Source organism: Pan paniscus, chromosome 1, assembly GCF_029289425.2.
Source record: "Pan paniscus chromosome 1, NHGRI_mPanPan1-v2.0_pri, whole genome shotgun sequence".
NCBI classification, from domain to species: domain Eukaryota; kingdom Metazoa; phylum Chordata; class Mammalia; order Primates; family Hominidae; genus Pan; species Pan paniscus.
Window position 1 is genome coordinate 211,571,229 of NC_073249.2, and position 24,170 is coordinate 211,595,398.

The 24,170-nt window shown below is 49.3% G+C and overlaps 1 protein-coding gene and 1 long non-coding RNA gene across 13 annotated transcripts in view; one reads left to right on the plus strand and one right to left on the minus strand.

Annotated features, from left to right (window-relative positions):
* Nucleotides 1-24,170, minus strand: part of FHAD1 (forkhead associated phosphopeptide binding domain 1) — a 164,040-nt gene that overhangs the window by 51,499 nt on the left and 88,371 nt on the right. For all 12 annotated transcript variants that reach the window (XM_055097955.2, XM_055097980.2, XM_055097974.2 and 9 more), the window contains exons 11-18: nucleotides 23,564-23,671; nucleotides 20,975-21,058; nucleotides 19,703-19,855; nucleotides 18,591-18,786; nucleotides 8,594-8,664; nucleotides 6,250-6,402; nucleotides 2,936-3,043; nucleotides 2,603-2,710 (exon numbers count right to left, since the gene is read on the minus strand). In XM_055097955.2, coding sequence (XP_054953930.1) covers nucleotides 2,603-2,710; nucleotides 2,936-3,043; nucleotides 6,250-6,402; nucleotides 8,594-8,664; nucleotides 18,591-18,786; nucleotides 19,703-19,855; nucleotides 20,975-21,058; nucleotides 23,564-23,671 — 981 coding nt within the window. The remainder of the gene's footprint in view (nucleotides 1-2,602; nucleotides 2,711-2,935; nucleotides 3,044-6,249; nucleotides 6,403-8,593; nucleotides 8,665-18,590; nucleotides 18,787-19,702; nucleotides 19,856-20,974; nucleotides 21,059-23,563; nucleotides 23,672-24,170) is intronic.
* On the plus strand, nucleotides 7,666-9,920 carry LOC117979603 (uncharacterized). The gene is made up of 3 exons (XR_004670474.3): nucleotides 7,666-7,766; nucleotides 9,176-9,343; nucleotides 9,686-9,920. It is a non-coding gene; the product is annotated as an uncharacterized LOC117979603 (long non-coding RNA).

Genomic DNA, 24,170 nt, shown 5'->3' on the forward strand with positions numbered 1-24,170 from the left:
CATAAGAATTTCACGTTTATTTGGATCCTTTGAAGTGGGTTTCAGGGTAGGGCATTTTCCTGTGAATTGTAAAAGAGACTTTGAGGCACTTCCTAGGGACTTAGGGTTGGCTCTGCTGTGTCTGACTCTGCGTCTACACTCGCCAGGCCTTCCTCTGGGTGGCTTCTCTGCAGCCGGGACAGGTACTATTGGGAAGAGAGGCCTTGCCTGGCTCACACACAGGCCCTACATGCTCAGTTGCTGTGCTTCCAAGTTCACAACAGATAATGGGGATTAACTTTGAACATGACCTCAAGACCCAGATTATGACCTAGTGATTCTGTTGACCTTAAAAACCCTGATGATGTGGCGGAAGATCTAATGAAAAGAAAATCAGGCCGGGCGCGGTGGCTCACGCCTGTAATCCCAGCACTTTGGGAGGCCAAGGCAGGCAGATCACTTGAGGCCAGGAGTTCAAGAGCAGCCTGGCCAACATGGTGAAACCCCGTCTGTACTAGAAATACAAAAAATTAGCCAGGCATGGTGTGTGCACCTGTAGTCCCAGCTACTTGGGAGGCTGAGGCATGAGAATCGTTTGAATCCGGGAGGCAGAGGTTGCAGTGAGCCAAGATCATGCCGCTGCACTCCAGCCTGGGAGACAGAAAAAAAGAAAATCAAATAGCCACTGGCAGTTGAATGGAGCCTGTGGCTGGGGCTGCTCTTTCAAGTTCCCCCGATAGGAAGCCACAGAGAAGTTCTGTCAGAAGTAGGCTGACATTTTAACAGACGTGGGGTGACCCAACCACAGATCCTCTGCAATGAAGCTTGAATTTTTCTCCTGAGCCCCGTGGCCTCAAAGTCTCTAAATTCAAGGATCTTCCCCAGGCCTTTGCTGTTGACATCTTGGGGCATTTGACTCAAGTGACTCTTTGGAGACCCTCCTCCTCATCCCCACCCCTGGAGAAATCACTTGGGGGCAAACCTCAGTGACGCTCTGTGAGAGGGCTGCAGGGCACACCTGTGCCAGCGACGCCAAGGGAGAACCGACATGTAAACGTCTCCCTGTCCTGGGTCAGATCAAATGGCACAGGCTTTGCCCAGAGGTCTTTTTATTTCTCCTGCAGCAGTGGGTGGGCAAGGATTTTACTCAAGGAGTCAGTGTTGATGAAAAACAAATGCCCAAACAGAAGAAGGGGCACAAGTGGCAGCAGAGACAGTAGTAACAGCTGCCGTTTACTCGGCAATAATTCTGCAGGCCAGGCCCTCCATTATACACTAGATCTGAGCCCACAGCCGCCCCTTCGAGAAGGGAGGCAGCGATAGGTCTGCTGCAGCCAGGAAGTAGCCCAGCTTGGATTTGAACTTGTGTCTCATCTGGCTGCAAAGCCCGCACTCCTCTGTGCTGTGTCAGGATTGAGGAATTCATGAAAGCAGATGTGAAAAAGGATCAGGGATCTGAGGGTGACCACAAGCTAAACATGAATCCACAAATGTGACAGAGCTTTCCCAAAAGCTAGTTTGGATGCATTAACAGAAGTAGAATATCTTCAATGCGGGAGGGAAGAGTCCTCCCCTAGGCTACTGTGGCTGGAGAACAGTGGTTCTGGCCACCTCCCTTTAGGAAGAAAATGGGTGATGGGTGACAAACTCAAATGCCTATGAAGCCCGGAAAGATACCAAAAATGATGTGGGCTGTGTTTAATGCAACAGGGAGTGGTGAGGACTCTGGCAAACTGCTGCTACCCAGTACGGCTTCTAGTCCATTTTTGCTAAGTAGAAACAAGGGCTAGATTTTCTGACTTTTCGGGAGAGGCTGGAAATCTGAACTTTTAAACAGATTTTATGAATTCAAAGTAAAATATTCCGGGGCCAAATATAACTTCCACAGGCCCTTTTTAGTCGCTGAGCTACCAGTCTGTGACTTCTGGAGAGCAGCACAGGCCACAGGAGGCAGCCAGGGCCAGGCTCCAGTCCTGTGAGGGACCTGAGGAACCAGGGCGCTTGGGCCCGGGGAGGAGCAGACGCAGGGTGCGGGCGCCTCTGTTTTCACACATCTGAGTCATCGTGTGGAAGAGGAAGTAGATGTATCTTGTGGGAGCGCAGGGGAGGGCAGAGGCCTGATACTCTTCCGGGGCGTAAGAGTCTGACCCAACTCAACCTAAAGGGAAAACTTTCTGTCGGCCTGAGGCATCCATGCTGGGACGGACTGTCCTGGGGTGGAGAACATTCCTTAGTGGTGGTGCTGAAGGCTGGAGGCTTTTAGGATGCTGGTGGAGGGTCCACGCAGCCCTGAGGTCCCATGACTCTGTCATTCTCCCGTTTCTGTGCTTTGGAACACAGAAGACGCCCATGTCACCATTCCTGCTTGTCTCCCAAGCGCTCTCTCTCTCTGACTGTGTTTTACACTGTTTACAATTTTTTCCCAACTGGTTGTCAAGGCTACAACTCCAGGGTTCCCTCCTTGAGTCTCCCACGCTTCCCAAAGTAGCTGAGCCCACCCAAACGCAAACTCCACGAGGAAGGCTCCACCACGCTCTAACCCCCATCATCGCCGCTCTGAACTTCCTTCCACATGGCCCTCAAGCCGACTGGGGCTCAGCCGACTCTATCTCCCCGAGCGTACCTCCTTCTGGCGGGCCAAGCGTTCCTCCAGCTCTTGGACTCTTGTCTGCTCTTCCTCTAATGCTTCCTTCACTCTGTTCTTCTCCTGGGTAATGCTTTTCGCCAAAGCCTGAGTCAACGATCATTGTTCAATAGACATGGTTACCATGGCAGGAAACTGGACTCTGCCAGGCACCGCACAGGTTTCCTCTTCCCTCCAGACTACACCTCCCTAGGGGACTGTGGACAGCACAGCCCTGGAGCTCAGAGCCGGCGGGCCCAGACCAGAGCCCCAGATCCACCCTTCCTAGCTGCAGTGGGGCTCGAGCTGACTCTGTCTCCCTGAGCCACATACCTTCTTCTGCTGGGCCAGGAGGCTCTCCAGTTCTTGCATTCTCTTCCGTTCTTCCTCTAAAGTCTCTTTCGCTCTGTTTCTCTCTTGAGTACTGTACTCCTCCAAAGCCTGGAAACCAATGACCATTGTTTAATAGACATGGTTACCATGGCAGGAATTTGGATGCTGCCAGGCACTGCATGTGCTACCTCTTCACTCCTCACCGCACTCCCCTGGGGAGGCTGTGGGCAGCAGAGCCTAGGAGCTCAGAGCATGTGCTCTGGAGTCAGGAGACCCAGGGTAGAGCCCCAGGTTGATCCTTTCCAACTGTAAGGCACTGGGGAAGTGAAGCTACCAGAGCCTCAGTTTCCCTGCCCGTACAACGGAGACAGTAATAGTCTTCCTCTGTTGGGTTGATGTGAGGGGTGGATGGGACGATGAACACGAAATGCTTGGCACAGTGATAACCATGCTTCCCACCTTGCAGAGGAGGAAACAGGCTTACATTCAAGAATCCACCCAGTTTACTAGTAAATCACAAGAGGAGGGATTCTAACTCTGACCCATTTGATTCTGAAGCCTGTGTTCTAAACCAGAGGTTAGCAAACTATGGCTTACAGACCAAATCTGGTCTATTTTTGTAAATAAAGTTTTATTGGAACACTCTGTGCTTGCTGTGTATTGTCTACGGCTGCTTTTGCAGAAGAGCAGAGAGCATATGACCTGCAAAACTGAAAATATTTACTATCTGGCTCTTTATGGGACAATTTGGCCAATCCCTGATCTAACCCATTGGTGTGTGCACAAACCAAGGGATTGTTGTCAACAACTGGCAATAAGAAAAGAATGTTAGATTGATAAAGGAACATAGAATTTTTTTTGCCTTTGAAACAAAGTCCTCAAACAAGTCAAGATTCATGAGAGGGAGGCTACTTAAAGACCCTGGACACATGTATTTTCGGAAAGGGCAGGTGATGGGAGTCAGAAGGTCTAAGGAAGGCTCATTTAGTCAGGACACTTGGCACTGAAGTCCAAGAGGTAACTTTCCAAGGAGTCCCCAGGGTCAAGTCCATCAATCCGAGTATCAGAGGAAGGGCGACCTTCGAGTGTCACAGTCTGTCTGGCAGGGACCTGATGTTGCTTCCTCCCTCTGCAAGGAGGGTGGGGTGCACCGAGGTTTTCAGGTTTAAAAGAGGGGCTGACGCCAGCTCTTAAAACACTCTGCCAGGCCAGTGTCGCCAGGGGTGTCTAGGAAGACTAGGCAGGCGCCCAACGCAGTGTTTAACATGGTGGGGCTGAAATACCAAACCCTGACAAGGGAAAAAGTCCATCCAAAATTAAAAAGAGAAAATAAGGCATTTGGAATGCCGATGTTAAAAGGAGAAGGTAATCAGAGAAGAAAAAAGGAAGTCGGTGGAGAGTTCTGTGAAGATTTTGAAGATTTCTAGGTACTTTCTGGTTTTATTTTCTTCTCTATGGAACGGTGCTGGCTTTTTCCGTATCTAAATGCCCTTCAAAATGTGCCCATCTTGATTTATAGCTATCATTAATATTACCTTTATGCGGATTGCACATGATTTGGTCAGATGGCTCTTCTTTTTTAATCTTTTATTTCGCAAATGCAGAAAAGCAGAGAAAGAGGCAAAGAGAAGAAGGAGGAGGAGACTGATGTCTTGGGGTAACTGGACACACATGTGAGGATGGAGATGAAAGAGGGAGCGGTCTGGAGGGCAGGTGTGTGTGGTAGAGAAGGAGCTGGGGAAAGATGGAGAAGGGGGCAGGTCCAGTACTCTTCCGGGGAAGAGAGGAGATATCTGGGAAGAGTTGGGGTCCGGTGGATCTGGGGGGCTGCTGTCTTGAGGGGGCTGTGAGGAGGGGCAGCATGCACACGCTGCTCCACACCCACCCACAACAGTGGCTTGCAACCGTGGCTGCACTTTGCGACCACCCGGGAGTGCTTAGAAATCCCACAGCAGGGGCCACACCCTCACCCCACTAAGATCAGAATGTGGAGAGTCGGCAGGGAGAGGTGCAAGGCATTAGTAATTTTTAATCTCCTAAATGACAAAAGTCATAAAGACAGTGAAATTCATGGGAGGGGTCCCTGAATATCAAAAAGGGCCAACCCTCAGGTATGGTGGCTCATGCCTGTAATCCCAGAACTTTTGGAGGCTGAGGTGGGAGGATCACTTGATGCCAGGAGTCTGAGACCAGCCTGGGCAACATAGAGAGAGACCCCATTTCTACAAAAAATAAAAATATTAGCTGGGTGTGGTGGTGTGTGCCTGTGGTCCCAGCTACTTGAGAGACTGAGGTGGGAGGGTCACTTGAGCCCAGGAGTTCAAGACCAGCCTGGGCAACATCGCAAGATCCCATCTCTACAAAAAAAAATAATAATTAGTTGGGTGTAGTGCCATATGCCTGTGGTCCCAGCTACTTGGGAGGCTGAGGTGGGAGGACCACTGCAGCCTGGGAGTTCGAGGCCGCGGTGAGCTATGGTCACACTATTGCACTCCAGCCTGGGCAACAGAGCAAGACCCCATCTTAAGAAAAAAAAGGGCCAACTCTAGGACAGTGATGAGAATCAGCTCATTAAATAATACAGTTTCCTGGCCCTCTCCAGATGTTCTGATTTAATGGGTCTGGAGGGTGGAGACCAAGATCTGTATTTTTAGCAAAGCATCTGGATGGTTCTTATCAGGAAACTTTGGGAAAACCTTCCTCTAAGACTTCGCCCTAAGAAAATGTGGATCTGCAGACTGGTAGCGTCAGTACCATCTGGGAGCTTGTTGAAAATGTAGCGTCTCAGGCCTGCTGAGACAGAATCTGCATCTTAACCAGATCCCCAGACAATTCATGGGCACGTTCGAGTTTTAGAGATGCTGCTATCTTCTAACTGGCTTGGTTTCTAGAAAAGTCAGTAGCAATTTTGACCATTTGTTTCCCCCGATATGTATAAAGAGAAAGCAAAAGACTGAAATTTGTCATCTGAAGTTGATCTTGCGCACATTTAGAAACAGTCTGTCAGCTACAAACCAGGACCTGCAGCGATGACTCAGATCTCATAAAGCCGACTGCAATACATACACAAACAAGGCCCCATTTCCTGAAATTTCAATCATGCTGCCTTTTCAAGTTGATTTTGCTGTGAGTTTTAGAATTCAAACTTCATGTTAAATCCTCCCCAATTATTCACCCTGTTTAATTAATTTAGTTTCATGGCACCAAACAGAGTAGCTGAGATTTCTCTGTCTAAGTACATGCCCTCAATTTTCCATAGAAAAGGCCATTTCATCAGTTTCCAGTAGTAAAGCAAATGGCAGGGACCACCTTACCGCCTTCTCTTCCGTCAGTTGCCTGATTTTGGCTTTGAGCTTCTCCTCTTGCTCTAGCCTCTCCTCGTTCAGCTTCTCCTTCTCTGCCAGATGCTCCCGCAGCTTTTCTTGCAGTAAAGACTGCTGAGTTTCCTGAGAACTGTTGAACTTGATCTGAAATGCGAGAAAAGTAAACCGATGCTGATGGGGGACAGGCCTAACTAAAGAGTCTTTCCCCATTTGTTTACCAATTGTTTACCTTTCTGGGGACAAAGGTTTACCCAAAAGTTTCTTAAAATCACAGAACACTACAGCATGCTGTGGTTAAGAATTCAGACTCTGGATCTAGAAAGAATCCCAGCTCTAGTTGTTTCTAGATGCTTCCTCATTTAGAAAATGAAGTTAATAACTGTATTGATCTTTTAGAGTTGTGAGGATTAAGTGAGATAATGATGGAAAGCTTTTAGCACAGTGCTGAGCACATAGTAGGTGTTCAGTAAGTGGTAGGTGGGTGTGAGGAAAAAAAGCAGTCATGTAGGAGCCAGGACGCTTGAACATTTGTCTTGATTCTTCACCCATTAGCTGTGTGACACTGAAATTGTCCTTATCTGAAAAATGAGGAGAAGGGACTAGACCAGGGGTTGACAAACTACAGCCCACAGGCCAAATTGGGCCCACTGCATACTTTTGTAAATAAGGTGGTGTTTTTGTTTTGTTTTGTTTTTTTGTTTTTTTTGAGATGGTGTCTTGCTCTGTCGCCCAGGCTGGAGTGCAGGGGCACAATCTTGGTTCCCTGCAACCTCTGCCTCCCGGGTTCAAGTGATTCTCCTGCCTCAGCCTCCTGAGTGGCTGAGATTACAGGTGCCCACCACCACACCTGGCTAATTTTGGTATTTTTAGTAGAGACGGGGTTTTACCATGTTGGCCAGGCTGGTCTCGAACTCCTGACCTCAGGCGATCCACCCGCCTCGGCCTCCCAAAGCGCTGGGATTACAGGCATGAGCCACCGTGCCCGCCGTAAATAAAGTTTTATTGGAACAGTGCCATGCTTATCATGCCCATTGCTTACATATTGTCTATGGCTACTTTCATTTTACCATAGCAGAGTGGAAGAGGTATGAATATGGTCTGCAAAGCATAAAATATTTACCATCTGGCCCTTTACAGAGAAAGTTGCCAATCCCTGGACTCAAGCCTCTGTGGCTGATTGGCATGGTGGTCCCTTCTTTACCCCACTCTATCCATGTCTAGGGCTATGTAACTTGCAGTGCCCGCCCATATTTTGCCTCCAGACACTGAACTCAGCCATGTGACTTGTCCTGGCCAATGGGATCTTAGCAGACATAACACAAGCAGAAGGTTGAAAAACACTACGTGATTGGGCCACTTTCTCTTATACCTCGTAGTCTCCATGAGAACAGCCTAGGCTTGCTTGCTGGGGGATGAGAGACACAGGGAGCTGAGTCACTCCAGCTGAGGCCAGTCTAGATCAACCAAAGGCCAGCTAACACCCAGACAAGTGGGTGGGCCCATCCAAGGTCAGCAGAGCCGCCTTACCACTGACCCCAGACACGTGAGGAGTAAATAGCAATTGCTGAATGCCGCTGAAGTTTTGTGGTTATTATATAATACTATTATGGCAATAGCTATCAGAATGATATAACCCGTAAAGCTCATTTGCCTCTAGAATATTTCTTTTCTTTTAGTAATTCTGCTGCCTGTGCTATAGATAGCTGTACTTTGTCTACTGGATTTAGTAAACACAGTTTTCCAAATCTGATGGCATTAAGGCTGGTGCAGTGGCTCACACCTGTAATCCCAGCACTTTGGGAAGCTGAGGTGGGTGGATCACTTGAGGTCAGGAGTTCAAGACCAGCCTGGCCAACATAATGAAACCCTGTCTCTACTAAAAATACAAAAATTAGCAATACATGGTGGCAGGCGCCTGTAATCCCAGCTACTCAGAAAGCTGAAGCAGGAGAATCACTTGAACCCGGGAGGCAGAGGTTGCAATGAGCCGAGATTGCGCCACTGTACTCCAGTCTGGGCAACAGAGCGAGACTCGAAAAAAAAAATCTGATGGCATTAAGTCTTCTGGGCCTTTGACAGAGGAAAACAAACAGTGTGGTTGGCCCAGGAGGCCAGACAGAGGGCAGCACCCTGTCATTGTCCTTACCCTCCTGGGAGATCTTAGCCAACCTTTTCTGTACCTCTTTGTGTGCAAATGAAGAAATCATTTCACCTATTGGAGGGTGTGGACTGGACTAGCTGATAAAGAAAAAACAGGTTTCAAATGCACAGTGCTATATAAATGCCAACCAGGGGCCGAAATGAACTTTGGAAAAAGACAAATTAAAAGAATTACCTGAAGTTCCTGAGCCTGGCTCATAAGTTTTTTATAATGTTCCAGAAGATATATCAGATACAAAGAGAACCCTTAAAAAAAGAGAAGCAGGAAGAGTGTAAGTATCAATTCAACTCCAAAGCTTGCAGACAGGTGGATGAAAGCAACGTTGCCATCCCATCAAAACAACGTGAGCTGCCATCCAACCTGTGGTTTTAAAGTAGTTGATAAGCAGCCGGGCATGGTGGCTTAGGCTGGGCATGGAGGTTCACACCTGTAACCCCAGCACTTTGGGAGGCTGAGATGGGCAGATCACCTGAGGTCAGGAGCTCGAGACTAGCCTGGCTGGCCAGCGTGATAAAACCCCATCTCCACTAAAAATACAAAAACTAGCTGGGTGTGGTGGCGCATGTTTGTAATTCCAGCTACTTGGGAGGCTGAGGCATGAGAATCGCTTGAAACTGGGAGGCAGAGGTTGCAGTGAGCCCAGATTGTGCCACTGCATTCCCGCTCAGGTGACAGAGCGAGACTCAGTCTCAAAAAAATAAAAATAAAGTAGTCGATAAGCCTTGGTTGAGCTCACATCCAACTTTCTTTTTGGAGGTGGAAAACAACCCATCAACAGAACACCTATCTACTGTCTACTGTGTGCGAAGCATGGTGCTGAGTGTGGGGGATGGTCTAAAGCCAAGACCTCCAGGGGCTTACAGTTCAGTCCGAAAGACAAGGTGTAAATGCCTGCTGGAAACATGCAGTGACCCCAGGTGGCATGTGAGTGACTGCTGAAGGAGAGGGGAGGGTGAGGGTGTCAGAGGAGGGGGAGATCATTCACCTGGAGTGAGCGAGTAAGACCACTTGGTTGAAGAACTACTGGGTGTGGATGCTGTTGGGTGGGCAGAATTCAGAGAGCCGGGGGAGGGCGCTTCAGAACAGGGGTGCGCGGGGCTGAATGATGACCCCCTACGATTCCAGGTCCGAATCCCTGGAACCTGTGGGTGTAACCGTACAGGGCAAAAAGAGCTTGGCAAATACGATTAAGTTAAGGATTTCGAGATGGGGTGTTATCCTGGATTATCTGGGTGGACCCAATGTCATCACATGGCTTCTTATAAGGAGACAGACGGAGGCTTGACCACAGACAGAGGGGAAGGTGATGTGATGGAAGCAGAGACTGGAAGATGCCACATCGCTGGCTTTGAAGATGGAGGAAGGGGCCGTGAGCCAAGGAATGCAAGGAATGAAGCTCTAGAGGCTGAAGAAGGCCAGGAAACGGATGCTGCTCTAGAGCCTCCGGAGGGAACTTTAGCCCAGTGAAACTGAATTAATCCTGAATGCTAAGAGAATAATGTGTTGTTTTAAGCCAGTCTCTTGTGGTCATTTGTTACAATAGTCACAGGAAGCCACAGTTTCATACCGGGATGTGGGGGTGGTGGGGGTGGGATTAGGAAAAGGCAGTGCTCCTCCCGGGAAGTGCTGAGCTTACTTGGGCTGGAGTAGATGATGGGAGAGGGAGGAGCAGACAGTGGAGGAGGCATGGAAGGGTGAGGTCAAGCCGTAACACTCCTGAAACCGTCGGCTTGAGCGAGGAAACTTGATTTAAACATGATTGAAATGTGCCCAGTGGGTCCCCAATTTATAGATGAGGCAGTGGCGTTCTGAGACGCAGGCCTGCCCAACGCCACACAGCAGGCCAGTGGTTGAGCCAAGACTAATTGGTGTGACTCAATGTCTGAGTCACTCCTATTCCAGCGGCTGACAGAAGAGTGAAGTGGCCTGATGAAGAGCGTTGTTTTTTTTTAAAGAAAAATAACTGGGCTGCATTCGAGAGGCTGGAGCTGGCAGGGTTTCTTTGCTGGAGCACTGCTGCTATGTCGGGCCGTATTGCTGGTATTGCACTGCTGATATTGTCAAGTCTCTTTGCTGTTGGGGCTGTCTTAGGCATTGTGGGATGGTTAGTAGCATTCCTGGTCTCTACCCACTGGATGCCAGGGGCACCCCTACTCACCCCACCCCAGTTTTGACAACCAAAAATGTCGCCAGAGGATCCTGGATGTTGCCTGTGATAAGCTCCCCTCCTCTGAGTGAGAGGCAGGGAGCTCCGCTAAGGGCCCGAGAGACGCCCAGGTATTCAGTGCTGATCCTCGAACTGAGGGTGGGAGAAGTGAGGATGAGAAGGAAGAAAGGGAAAGCCTTTTAAAGGGGTAGAATGGTGGCCTCGTCATCAGACGGGAGAGAGACAGGTTGGGGTTGCGGTGGGGTGTGGCAGGGAGAGAGAAGGAGCCCCCAGGCTGTTTCAGACATGCTGAATTTGAGGCACTGGCAGGACTCTGGGGAGGGAGGGTCAGCAGAGAGCCGGACATGCCAATTGGTAATGCCGGCCCAGCCCAGCCCATCCAGGGTCCTTGTGTGAATGAAGAAAGAGGCCCCCTTCCTCCTGGTGGCCATGGCCCCTGGCCAGGGACCCCACCTACTGCCTTGGCTGGACTCCCTGCACCACTTTCCCGGCAGCCCCTCCTGCAGAGGCGTCCGTGTGGATAACACATAGGAGTGGCTGGGGAAGCCCGGAAGTGCAGAGTTTCTTCATGAGAAAGGAGATGGGGTGGACCAAGGGCTGACTGCACAGGAGAAAACACCCTCGTTAGGGATAGGAGTTGGTGAAGGGGGCTGCTGGGAATGAATGGAAAAGATCAGGAGGGAAGCAGAGCGCCAAAAGGGTTTCAAAAAAGAGAATGAAGAGCATTGGGCAGGTCAGAGACACAGTCCCCGAGAGGGTGGTGGCCTAGTCAGTGCTGCAGGGGGCCCGTGTCAGTTACTTGGCAGAAAGGCCAAGAAGCTGGCAATGAAGACCGAGGGTGCAACACGCTTCTTAAAGATCACAGGTGAAGACAGGAGTAAGAGCAATTGAAAAGGAGCGAAAGAAGCGATGGATTCCAGAGAAGAATGATTTTTTCAGGATGGTACAGCCATCTTGAAGTGCCCCTTTGATGGCAAAGGGAAGGAACTAAGAGGAAAAGAAAGGCCGCTGACGCCAAAGAAAGAAGAATTTGTGCACAAGGTCCCTGGGAAGGAGAGGAAAGGGGAGACAGGGCAGGGTACGTGCTGCATGTAGGAGGAAGACCTAGTGGGGATAATGGAGGGAAGGAATAAAAGGTGGGCCAAGAGAGAAAAAGGAAGTGAGGAGAACATGTTCTTGTGTGGGGCAATGCACCATTCGGAGGATTTCCAGCACAGAAGCGTGAGAACAGCAATATTATAATAATAGCAGACCTGGTGCGTGCCAGTGCTATGCCGAGTTTGATATGTTTTTCTAATCATTATAAACAACCCGGTAAGGAAGTATGTTCATATTTATAGGTGAAACGACAGAAGCTCCCCAAGGTTAAGCTACAGAGCTGGTAAGTGTTAGAATCAGAATTCAGACCTAGATCTGTCAATCTCTTTTCAAAGGGTTTGGAGGCTTGAGAGTACAGGGTTGGGTTGGTGCGTTGGAGAGGTGCATTGCAAGGTTACCAAGATGGCGGAGGAGGTGAGATGGCTGGGCTGACATTGGCTTGGCCCACTGGACCTGGTGAATACAGGGATTTGTGGAGGCTCTGTTGGGATGAGTCTGGGATTTTGCTCGGCTGCAACGTGTGACCCAGGAATCAAAGGGGAAGGATGAAATCATGGTTGGGATCTGAGGAGGACTAAGGGGAGAGGTAGCTGAGGATGCTGAAGGGGAGGCCAGTATTTGATCACATTTCTATTTCTAGATTAGATGACTAACTGTAATCATAATGGGGATTTTGCTCTTTGGGGGAAGGAACAAGTCTTTCTTATACTTCTGTTTACAAAAGTTATAAATGTTGGTTATAAAAACCCAAATGTTACAGAAATTCATAATGTGGGAAGTGTTTGCCACTGCGTCTTCATGTTCTGCACAGTGGCTGGCACACAGGGGCCCTCAATGAACAGTTGTTGAACAACTGAATGGAAGTCAAGGTCCAGTGCAATCCCACCCTGCTGGGATAATACTCCTAACAGTTTGATGTCTTTTTCTCAAGGTTGTTCTTTTGCTCAGATACTGACATTTAAAAAAAAATAAAAGCACACCAAGCATATTGTATTGCAACTTGCTTTCTTTTCAGTTAAAGACACAGTGTATCTTGGATAGTTGAGTGATTTGCCATGCATGCAAGAAAAGTCTTTTATTTGTAACAAAGTCTTGCAGAAATAGACACAAACGACGGAGCTTGCAGAGAAAAATGTAAAAAATCCTTTCCTTCCCTTATCAGAGGAACCCTGAGAAACCAGGCAGGAGGAGTATTCAGCTGACTTTCAAGGTGCCGCCTAAACATTCTTATCCTCCCAGCTGAACCACACAGCAAATCCTCCACCCTTCCGAACACACTGGACCCCAGCAGGCCTCACCTTGTGGGCTGCACGTGACATCTCCCAACAACACCACAAGTCATTTCCCTGACGTTTACCCCGCCTGGATTCCCCTGGGGGATTCGTTTCAGGATTTCCATCCTAGTTTGTGACGCGTGTTTTATCTCTTAGGAGGATGTTCTAAAAGGCAGGTAGCCTGGTGGTCAAGAGCAGGGAGTTTGAGGTTGGAGGGGCGTGGACTGAGTTGCAGCTTGGCCACTTGGCAGCCGGGACCCGAGGCCCACTGTCAGATTCTAAGGAGGAGGCCTCTAGAAAGGGCTCTTGGCTTCAACCCAACTGAGGGCTTAGGGCTAAAGAAACCCCATTTGCTGCTAAATGGAGACAGGGCAGAGGCTCCAGAGGATGTTACCTGGGTGCAAGTAAACCAGGCTATGCGGTCCACATGCCTACCTGCCTGGTGGCTACCCATGTTTAGGTCAGATGAAGTCAACCAGTATTTGAGGCCGACGATGACAGCAGCCCCCACCGATTACGAGCTAACTGTGACCAGCACTGCCACGCATGTATCCCACCACTCAGTCCTCATATGCCGCTAGGAGACTAGATGGCCATTTCACGAGCAAGTAAGTGGAGGCACAGCCACGTCACGTAACTGCCCACACAGCTAGTAGGTGCACAGCTGAAATTCAAGCCTTGGCAGTGGGTACCCAGAGTCCCAGCTAGCTTGGAACATCACTGTGATACAAATGGGGCTTTCTGTGGTTATGGCTCAGGGTAGGAATCAGATGCAGTTTACCTTAGGGAAAGACAACTCTTAGCTCTGTCACTGCCTGAGCCGATGACAGCACCCATTCTCTAGGGACTGGGCATGTGCCTGGTACATTGCTGCATTGTCAGAGGAAGTGTGTATGTGTGCAGGGGGTGGGGGTGAAGGGGCAGGGGGTCATAGGGAAGACACAGGTGTTAGGGTCACAAAGACCTCAGTTTGAGTCTTAACCCTAATGTACCAGCTGTGTGACTCCGGGCAACTTTTTAACGTTACTGTGTCTCAGTTTCTTTACTTTTAAAATGAAGGCTGGGCGCAGTGGCTCACGCTGGTAATACCAGCACTTTGGGAGTTGAGTGGGTTGATTGAGCCCAGGAATTTGAGACCAGTTTGGGCAACATGACGAAACCGCGTCTCTACAAAAAACACAAAAATTAGGTGGCGTGGTGGCACACGCCTGTAGTCCCAGCTACTTGGGAGGCTGAGGTGGAAGGATCGCTTGAGCCTGGGAGATGGAGGTTGCAATGAGCTGAAATCATGCCACTGCACTCCAGTCTGGGCAACAACGCAAGACTTTTACTCAAAAAAAAAAAAAAAAAAAAAAAAAAAGATAAATAAAATAAAGATGGTAATCATACCTGCCTCACTGGGTAGGTGGGAGGATAAAAGTACACAATGTGTGTGAAACACCGAACACAGTGCTAAATCCCCAGGAGGAGCTAAACAACCATGCTTTCTACCCTTCTCTTAGGAGCTAGAAACGCAGGCAGCTCCTGGGAGTGTGCGGGATGGCGATGAATAGACTGGGGACTCCCTGTCAGCCTCTGTAACATGAAGTGCCTCAAATCACCTTATCCTGGTGGAGTAATCAGAAAACCAGCTTTGAGCCAGTTTCCTCATTTCTAAAATGAGGAAAATGGGCAAATTATTAACTCATAGAATTATTGTGAGGATGAAATGAGATCATGTGTATAAAATGCTGAGAACCGTATCTAGAATATAAGTCCTCAGTGATGAATGACTATCATCGTCACCATAATCACCATCATCACCATCATCATCGCCCTCCTCCTTCCTCCTCTTCCCTCCTCCTCCCCATCCTTCCTCCTCATCTTCCTCTTCCCGCTCCTCCTTCTGGATTAGCTCTGGGCTAGGAATTAGGTACAAGAGTAGAGAATATGGGGCATACGCTAGCTTACCCTTTTCTTTCAGTCTTTTGGGCGCTTGACGTAATATTGCTTGTATTAGAAGAGAAAATGCCTTTTACCATCAACTTCCTCTTCTGCTGAGTGGACAAAAGATGGGCCCTGCTTACTGACCTTTCTGTTATTCTCTATTCTTTTTTTCTTGAGTTCTTAGAACCAACTAGTTGTAATCACAGAATATGTAGCCAGCAGACCACCGTTTCCCCAATGACTGTTCCATGGAACATTATTCCAAGAGGTTAGTTGGGGGCGGGGCAAGGGCATCAAGAAAGGAGACCAGTAGTTTGGAAATACTGTTTTCTTTATCCCCTTCTTGTTGACCCAGGGTGCGTGTTAACAAGGGAGGGATTCTGCAGAAACCTGCTTAATGTTGTTCAAATCTCACGACTCCATGAAGTCAGGAGAAGAAAATGGCTGGTCTGAGGAATGCTTGCCTAAAATCAGTCTTTCTTAGCCCTGCTGGAATTACTGGCCTGAAAGCTTAACTTTACAATCCGTGTTTATTTATTTTTAGACAAGGTCTCACTATTACACAGGCTGCAGTGCAGTGGAGTAATCATAGCTCACTGCAGCCTCGAAATCTTAGCCTCAAGGGATCCTCCTGGCTCAGCCTCATGAGTAGCTGGGACTACAGGCCTGTGCCACCATGCCTGGCTAATTTATTATTATTTTTTAAATTTTTTGGAGATGAGGGGTTTCACGATGTTGCCCAGGTTGGTCTTGAACTTCAAGCCTTAAATGATCCTCCTGCCTCAGCCTCTTATGTTGATGGGATCACAGGCATGAGCCACTACACCTGGCAACAACCCACATTTCTTAACAATAATATATGACTAGATTTATAGACTTAGTCTAGATGACTAAAATGGTCTTGGGAGTGGGAAGGGGACAGTGCACACGTAGCTTGGCTCTATTATTGCCAGGATGGAGATCATGGTCTTTGTTTTAGTTCCAGTCTTGAAGAACAACGAGAACTCTGCTCCATGTTTTACCTTATTTCAAGTAAGCTCACGACTCTGCCTTGATTGCAAGAACAGTAACGCTCTCTGCTATATGATGAGGGGAAGGTTCCTACATAAAAATTAATGTTGGTTTTGCTTTTGCTTTTTAAGAATGTTACCCCACCTTCTGGATACTTTGGAAGCATCCTGCTGCAGATGTTGAAGTGCCAGGGTTGAAAATCACTTCTCTATTCTTATTCATTGTGGAAAGAATATAAAATTGATGCAGGCTCTCTGGAGGGTGATTTGGCAAGAAGGAGTAGCAACAAGCTTCAAAATGTTGGAGTTCCTTAAGGTGCGGCCCTGTGCTCTTTCCCTTCTCTCTCATTACTTTCATGTAGGTCATGAGCTTACATGACATCAGCCAAAACATGGAGCAAAGTTCTCTGGCTGTTCTTCAAGACTGAAGAATAAATAATCTTCCTAACTGATACCATTCATATCTATGGCTTTGATCTTCCTTCCTTCCTGCCTGCTTGCCTGCTTGCCTGCCTTCCTGCCTTCCCTCCTGCCTGCCTTCCTGCCTTCCCTCCTGCCTTCCTTCCTGCCTTCCCTCCTGCCTTCCTTCCTGCCTTCCCTCCTGCCTTCCTGTCTTCTATCCATCCATTCATCCACCCACAGACCCACCCACCCTTCTATCCACCCACCCTTCCTCCCATCCATCCACCCACCCACCCACACTTCCATCCATCCTTTCATCCATCCATCCATCCATCCATCCATCCATCAAGCCACCCACCCACCCACTCACCCTTCCATCCATTCTTTCTTCCACCCGTCCGTCCATCCATCCATCCACCCACCCACCAATGCTTCCATCCATCCTTTCTTCCATCCGTCCGTCCATCCATCCATCTGCACTTCCTTCCATCCATCCCTCCAACCCACAGATATGTATTAGGCCCCCGCTGTGTGGCACATGCTCTCTGGGTGCTGAGGATACATCATTATTACCTATCCCCAGACAAGACACCTGGGGAAACAGCTGTCTCTTGGGCATCTCATCTTAGATGTCTCACAGGCACCTCACACTCCTCTTCCCCCTCAAACCTGGGCCTCATCCTGCATTCCTTGCTCTGAGTTTTAGCAAAGAAATCACATCCGTCTTTTACACACACCAGAAACCTAGAGGTCTTGTTGATTCTCTGTCACTTTCCTTCCAACCATCCAGTCCTACCACTGAGGCCTGTTGATTTACCTCTTACTCGCCCCTGAATCTTCTTTCTCCATCCCCACCCTGCCCTAGGGCGGCCTTGTCATCTCTTACGGCAGCCTGCCAAGTGGCTCCTGGGGCACCATGCTGCCCACCCTCCAGGACGTTGTCCACTTGCCACCAAGATGATTGTCTCAGAATGCAAGGCTGTCCAGCTCCTTACTTAAGGCCTTTCACAGGCTTCTCTCTGCCCTTAGAATAAAGCTTCTTATCAGGGCCCTGCGAGACCCCACATGCATGGCCCTGGGAAGCTCCCATTTCTGTTAGCCCCTTGTGCTCTCCATGCTCCCCTGCCACCACGCTGCTCCTGTACTCAGAATGCTCTCTCCCCTTTCTTTGGCAACAACTCCGATGCATCCTGCAGATGCCCTGCTCTCCCTGACCAGATCGAACCCTGCACTTCATAGCAATTGTCACCACTCAACTTTCATGTTTGTTCGAGTGATTTTCCCATTAATGCCCACCTCATCCTTCCCCCTGAGACCATAAGCTCTTGGAGGGCCTGTTTTTTCCCCCAGTATTTTATTATAAAAAATTTCAAATGTATGGACATATTGGAAGAATTTTACAGTGAACCATATACCCATGACCTGATTCTACCTGTTCCTGACCCCGTTACGTCTCTGCCCTGCACAACATGTGGCGTCTGGTAAGCATGCATGCAATCACTATTTGTTGAAAGAAAGTGATTCATACCTCTCCACCTCTAGGAGAATAAAGATAATGTGAGCAGGTATGTGTGCAACAATGTTCATCCCAGCATGATTTATGAGTGTGAAAAACTGGAAATCACTTAAGTGCCCATGATAGGGGATTGTCTAAAACAATGGCACATCCTACACAATGGAATCAGTAACCGTCGTCAGTAACAGCGATGATGTAGGTCTGTGTCTACTGACATGGATGATGTACCATTAGGAATAAACCAAAGAAAATTGAGGGTAACGTGACACTATTTTTTTGTCAAATTAAAAGTCAATAAACATTCAGTAATGCCTATTGTGTGCCAGGTACTATTCCAAGTACTTTCCATATATTCATGCATTTTAATGATCACAACAGCCCTAAAGGGTGGGTACTCCCTATTAGCCTCATTTTACAGATAGGGAAACTGAGGCATAGACAGGGTAAGTGACTTGCCTGGAATCACGCGGTTATTTCCATGGGAAAATGCCTTGGAAGTTAAACAGCGTAATTAGACTTTGCATAATTTCGATTTAATTTTCCTTTTGCCTCTGTTTTGTTTCATTTTTCTTCAGTTATCGTGTCTCACTTGTATGTGTGTGTGTTTTTTTTTTTAATGGAAAATTACGCCTCAAGCAGAGAAGCAGGGGGTTCTAGAGAAGGGAATAGACTTGGCCAGATACCCAGGAAGACTTCCTCAACAGATGTCCCATCATGCTGAGATTCAACGCGACATTTTAGAGTCATGCAACCATGTGAGAAAAAAAGTCCCAGTAACCTTTGTTGGGGCTGGAGGGCAGGATCCCGAGGTCCCGGAGGAGCTGCTCCACCTCCTCCAGCCAGGACAGCGCGTGCCTCAGGACATCCAGCACCACCTTCTGGAGCCCCGAGACAGGTGGGCTCACCTGGAGGTGCTGAAGAAGGTCGACCTCCTTCTTCAGGTCATGGCTGCAACAGGATATTTTCATGCAAGCCTGCAAAGAGGTGAGATCATGAGGAGCCCAGGCCCTGTGGCCAGAAATAGCCCCTGACGTGACCTTCGAGGAACAGCGTTCTCGACTCTGCCACGAAGCAGGCAGCGCCACGTATTGGCCGCCTTGGGAGGACTCAGTTTTTTTCTTTTTTAAAATTTTTATGTTTTGACAGGTTTTTTTTTAATACTCTAATTTGGACTTTTGATGGTCAAAGCGAACCCCCTTTTAGGTCTATGAAACCCCAGAGCCAAAGTACCATCAACAGTTTGGCTGCAATGAGAAGCAAATGTGGCTACTTCTTTTTTCCATTCGTCAGAATTCCTGCCAAGATCAACACACAAGCTGGTCGGAAAGCGTGGTTTCCTGATTTGAAAGAGTGCTGACAAGCCAGCATTTGCACAAACTCCCCAAACAGGAGCTGCTGATTTCCAGAGAAAGCAGAAGCCACCGCCTGCTCTGATAAGCCATGTCCCAGGGTGGGGGCCGCAGGGCTGTGGCCAAGTCCTCCCGTCCCTGCTCCTCCAGAGTCAAAGGCAACGGTGTGGAAACCGCCTTTTGTGGCTGGGCCAAAAAAAGAAAATGCAAATAAAAAGCAGGAATGTTTCTTTGGTTTCTCTGGAAATAACATAGGGGCTATGAAAACAATTTCTTTTTGGCTGGGGATGCGGGCCGCTCAAAGTCAGTAATTGAAGATGCTCAGGCATCTTTTCTGGACACGCCAAGTTCTCCCGGGAGGCATTTTTTGAGGCCCTTTGTTTTTTCTTCTCCACCAAGTTTCTCCAACAAGAGGAAAAAGTGGATAGAAAAGCCAAGCATTTCTGCCCAACTGGCTCCAAAAAAGCCGGGCAATTTCCCAAATAAGCCGCACAAAAATTAGACAAAGAGACCATTTGTGGAAAGCGTAAGGAGGGGCCACCTGGCAGCTGTCCAGCGACGTCCTCAGCTTCTCGATGTTCTCGGTGGTCTCCTCCTGCTTGGAGTTGCTCAGCTGGGTCTCTTTCTGGAGGGTCCACTTTTTCTGCTGAAAATTGATGTTGTCCTCAGTGACCTGGGTAATTTTCTCTATTAACTGGTGAGAAAAAGAGAAAGGAAAAAAAAAAAAAAGATGTAACATACAGGGGTGGGGGGCCCTGAGGGAAGGGGAATGGGAGAGGGGAGAGATGCAACTTAAGTCCCTGTCTAAGCATGGGAGGACAGAGGTCCTGATATGTCTTGGTGATGGCTGTCAAGGGGGACGTTGGTCCTGTCACCAGGGAATGAGTCCCAGAATCAGAGATTCTCTTTTCTTTTTTTTTTTGCGACGGAGTTTCACTCTTGTTGCCCAGGCTGGAGTGCAATGGTTTGATCTCGGCTCACCGCAACCTCCGCCTCCTGGGTTCAAGCGATTCTCCTGCCTCAGCCTCTGAAGTAGCTGAGATTACAGGCACGCGCCACCATGCCCGGCTAATTTTGTATTTTTAATAGAGATGCGGTTTTACCATGTTGGTCAGGCTGGTTTCGAACTCCCGACCTGAGGTGATCCACCCGCCTCGGCCTCTCAAAGTGCTGGGATTACAGGCATGACCCACCACTCCTTGCCGATCAGAGATTATTTTTACGATCCAAAGGCCTGTCTTGTGGCCCTGAGTTTGTTCCAGATTCTTCTGTGTTGTATAGGGATTCAGAACACTGAGCCTGATATTATGGGCTCATAAGCAGCAGGTCAGGTTCTCCCACACCCGCTGAGAGCAGCCCACGGCACATTTTCCCATCTGTGCTTTGACACAGGGGGCTAGAAAGTGTAGTGGAAGAACAGCAAGGCAATCATTACAGCCAGACATCCACCCTCACTGCCACTGTCAACTTTTCTCCTCTGAAGGAACGCGCCAGAACGCACTGGCTGTGGGGAGGCGGCTCCCTTTCTCCCAGTGCTAATGGAGGCGAAACATGCATGTCTGGAGACCAGAAGTAAGCCCGAATGGTTTAATTTGATTTTCACAGACACATTTCAAGGGAGTTTTAACTGGCTTTTACTTTAAAAGCCAGGAAATCCCATAAAATCAAAACAAATCTTTATGGTGTAGCAACAGTGTGAAAAATATGCCACCAACAAAAACAGAAACATATGCTCCCAGGGTCTGGAATCCAGATCCACGAAGAAGAAGAAGAGGAAAGTGAAGGAGCCACGTGGCAGGGATGGCAGACTAACCTGTTGGTCGGTGACGGGCTTGTCCCGGAACGGCTTCGCCCGTCCATAGGTGGCCTTGATGACTTGACTTCTGAAGTGCTCCAGCTGCAGCAGAGAGGGGGCAACAGTGTCAGGGGGTCAGCAGGGGCCGGCAAGCGGGGGCAGCGTTTCCATGGCAGGGTGCGGGAAACACCACTTAGCAGGGTTTGCACGCCTGAATGACCATTCCGCGTTATCAGAATCTTCACCGCTCACGGGGAGTGGCGGGACCCACAGAAGAAAAGAGAACAGCAGGCTTTAATTACTTTTTAGGCACGCCTGCCTAACCCGAACGATGCCTGTGGTCAGTGCACACACATGTCTCAAACCCTCAGAAGAGCCTCTTGCTGCCAATTATCCAATGGGAAGTCTGGGGCCGGGAGCGCTCTTCCGTAATTGCTAAGTTGGCACCAGACTGTGAAATAAATATTGAGGCTGTCAGTCCAAGTAAATTGTGTAGTCAGCAAGGAAGCCCGGGGAGAGGAGGGTGTTCTCCCTTTCTCCATTTCACGCCTGAGCCCATAAGAGTCCTGAAGACTATGCCCACTCTGTTCATCTCAGTATCCCTGGAGCCTACTACAGTGCCTGGTGTAGAGGAGACACTCAGACACCCAACTAACCTTTGCTGGATGCCTGTACACAGAAACATCACCTTAAGCCAAGGGCCTCTACTTCTAGCGGCTTTCACTGAGCCCCTCCTGGGTGCTAGTGTTTTCAGGTTAAGGCTGATGAAATAGCAGTTACATTAAGTCTGGACTTACAGAATGACAAGTCCAAGGTGTCCTGATTCCATTAGTAGTTAGAGGTAAAAAGGAGCCCGACTTTCTCTGAGAATTTACCAACATGGCAGCCCCTGGCGTGAGTCTCCGGTTCACTGGCAAAACGTGGTTATTAAAGGCTCCAAAGCAGAGCCTTGAAGGGACCAAAAGGGCTACTGCCTCAACCTGGGGCCCAAGACAGGTATTTACTGCACAGGGAGTTCTAATGGGAAACATCTTACGGACATCTCTGCAGTGACCCTGCCAGGAGAAGACCAGGTGACATGAGGTTCTCAAAGCCATCCTGTGGTTTCATGGCCAAGCGGAGGGTCCCAGCTCACCCAAAGAATTGACTGTGTAGAGGAAGCCCTGTGAATGATGGTCCCCCATTGCCATCAGGGGCTCCCCACAGGAATGGCTGCCCAGGGCCATTGGGAGGGAGAGGTCATCTTAGACATGGCCTCGGGCTTGGGGTCACTTGGCTGGGGAAGGGCAGACTATTGGACAGGGAGCAGGGCCTTGGGGATACAGGAGAGGGAAGGCACTGGGAGGCAGAGAGAGGGCTTGTCCTTTCTCTCAAGTCTAGACCTGGAGCAGTCTCAGGACCTCCAGGGCTCCTCCCGGATGGCCTCTGCCCAGAGCTATAACAAGAACCTTGGCCCTTGGGCAAGGAGCACGGGTCAGACCCTCAAATCAGGTATGTGTTAGGGGGAAGATTGGGGGTAGCCAATGTGCACAGGGAGAGGCCCAGAGGGGCAGGTTCTCTGCCCTTGATAAGGGGCTGGCGCCCCCACAGGAGAAATGGTGCTGGCGGTTACAGTGGTGAATATTTGAATTTTAGGGTACAGGGACAAAGGCCTGGTCACACTGCCTGGTAAGGCTTGGATGGTAGAAAATGGAAGGGCTTTGGGAGCTGAGCTGGGTGGTTTGAGAGATCCTGGCTTTTAGCCTTTCTTGGTAGTTCACAGACCCTCCTGAGAACCCAGTGGGAGACATGGGGGGGCCCTCCTTCCCAGTAATACACACACACACACACACACACACACACACACGTGTGCGCGCAAACCATTCTGTGGATCCCCTGGAGTCATGGTTTCCAGGAGAGGGACCCCTGTGGAGGAATCTAGGGTGGGCTGCCCCTGGGGGACCACATTCCTGAGGGTCATATGCCCTCCCATCTTGGTTTCCTGTTTGCTTTCCCTTAGCTTTTGGTAAACTTTCGTCTGCACATTCCGGCCCCCACGACTGTGTCACATTTGCCAGGAAGGGCCACCGGCGATTTCAGGCCACAGCATCAAAGAAACAGCACCTCCAGACCAGGTCGGAGTGGCTCACCCACAGCCGGGAGCTTCTCCATCCAGCATGCACTTTGGACACTCCAGGGTTTTACCTTATTAAGAGAAGTGGCATTTCCTTATAGACACTGTCTGTAATGTCTGCTGGGGCCCAAGGGGAAGAAAGATTGTGGTAAATGTCAGGACTAAAAACATTAGGGAGAAAATGCTAGAAACACCACTGGGGGCAAGGAGCTCGGTTAACTGGGGGCAGGCATCGAGCCGGGATTGGCTGCCTGGTCCGGGTCTCGGGTCATCGTAAACTATTCGAGTGGGAGGCCTCCCAGCAGCAGAAACCTGTTTAGCGATGTCCATGGGGGTGGGGAGCTGCAGACAGCCTCTGCTCATGAGATAAATGGGAGAATTAACGCACGTCTGTCTTTCTACCTTGGGCGTCCTCCTCTCTCACCCCCACTGGCTGCTTGGGTGCAATCATTGGAGAGCGTGGGCCAATGAGGGGGGCTCTGGAACATGCCTACCTGACCTACTGCCCTCTCCAAATTGATTTTAATGAGGCTCTCTCTGTTCCCCATTTCTTGCAGCTGAAGCAATTTCCTTCTGGAATCCTCCTGAAGCTTCTCTTCAACCTGAAATGACGATGAAAGCGAGTACTTGCTGCTAATGTGATCATAATGCACTCTGGGGAGATTCCTCTAGGATGTCTAATGGCCGTGGGGGGTCCCAGAGGGGTAGGCACAGCTGCAGCCCATGTGGCAGGGGTCACAGGCGTGCGCGGGGTGGAGGCAGGCTCGGGGGGCACTGTCCGTTGGGGGAAAGGGCTGGGCTCTGCACCCTGGGCTCAATATTTGTCCTACCCCAGGCTCTAATCCCAGCCCGGTCCCTAACAAGCTGTATGACCTCAGCAAAGTCATTTCACTGCTCTGTGATTCAGTGTCCTTATCGGTCAAATGGGGTGATACTAGTTCCCTCTTCGCAGAGTTATTGTGGGGATTTAAAAAAGTTTGGAATAGTGACAGCGCTTCGTAAGGGCTCTATAAGTGTGTTAGATGTTGTGACCTAGAACAAGTGGATGACAGTAGCCACTATACAGAGTCATCCTAACACCATAAGGAACTGCCGCCCATC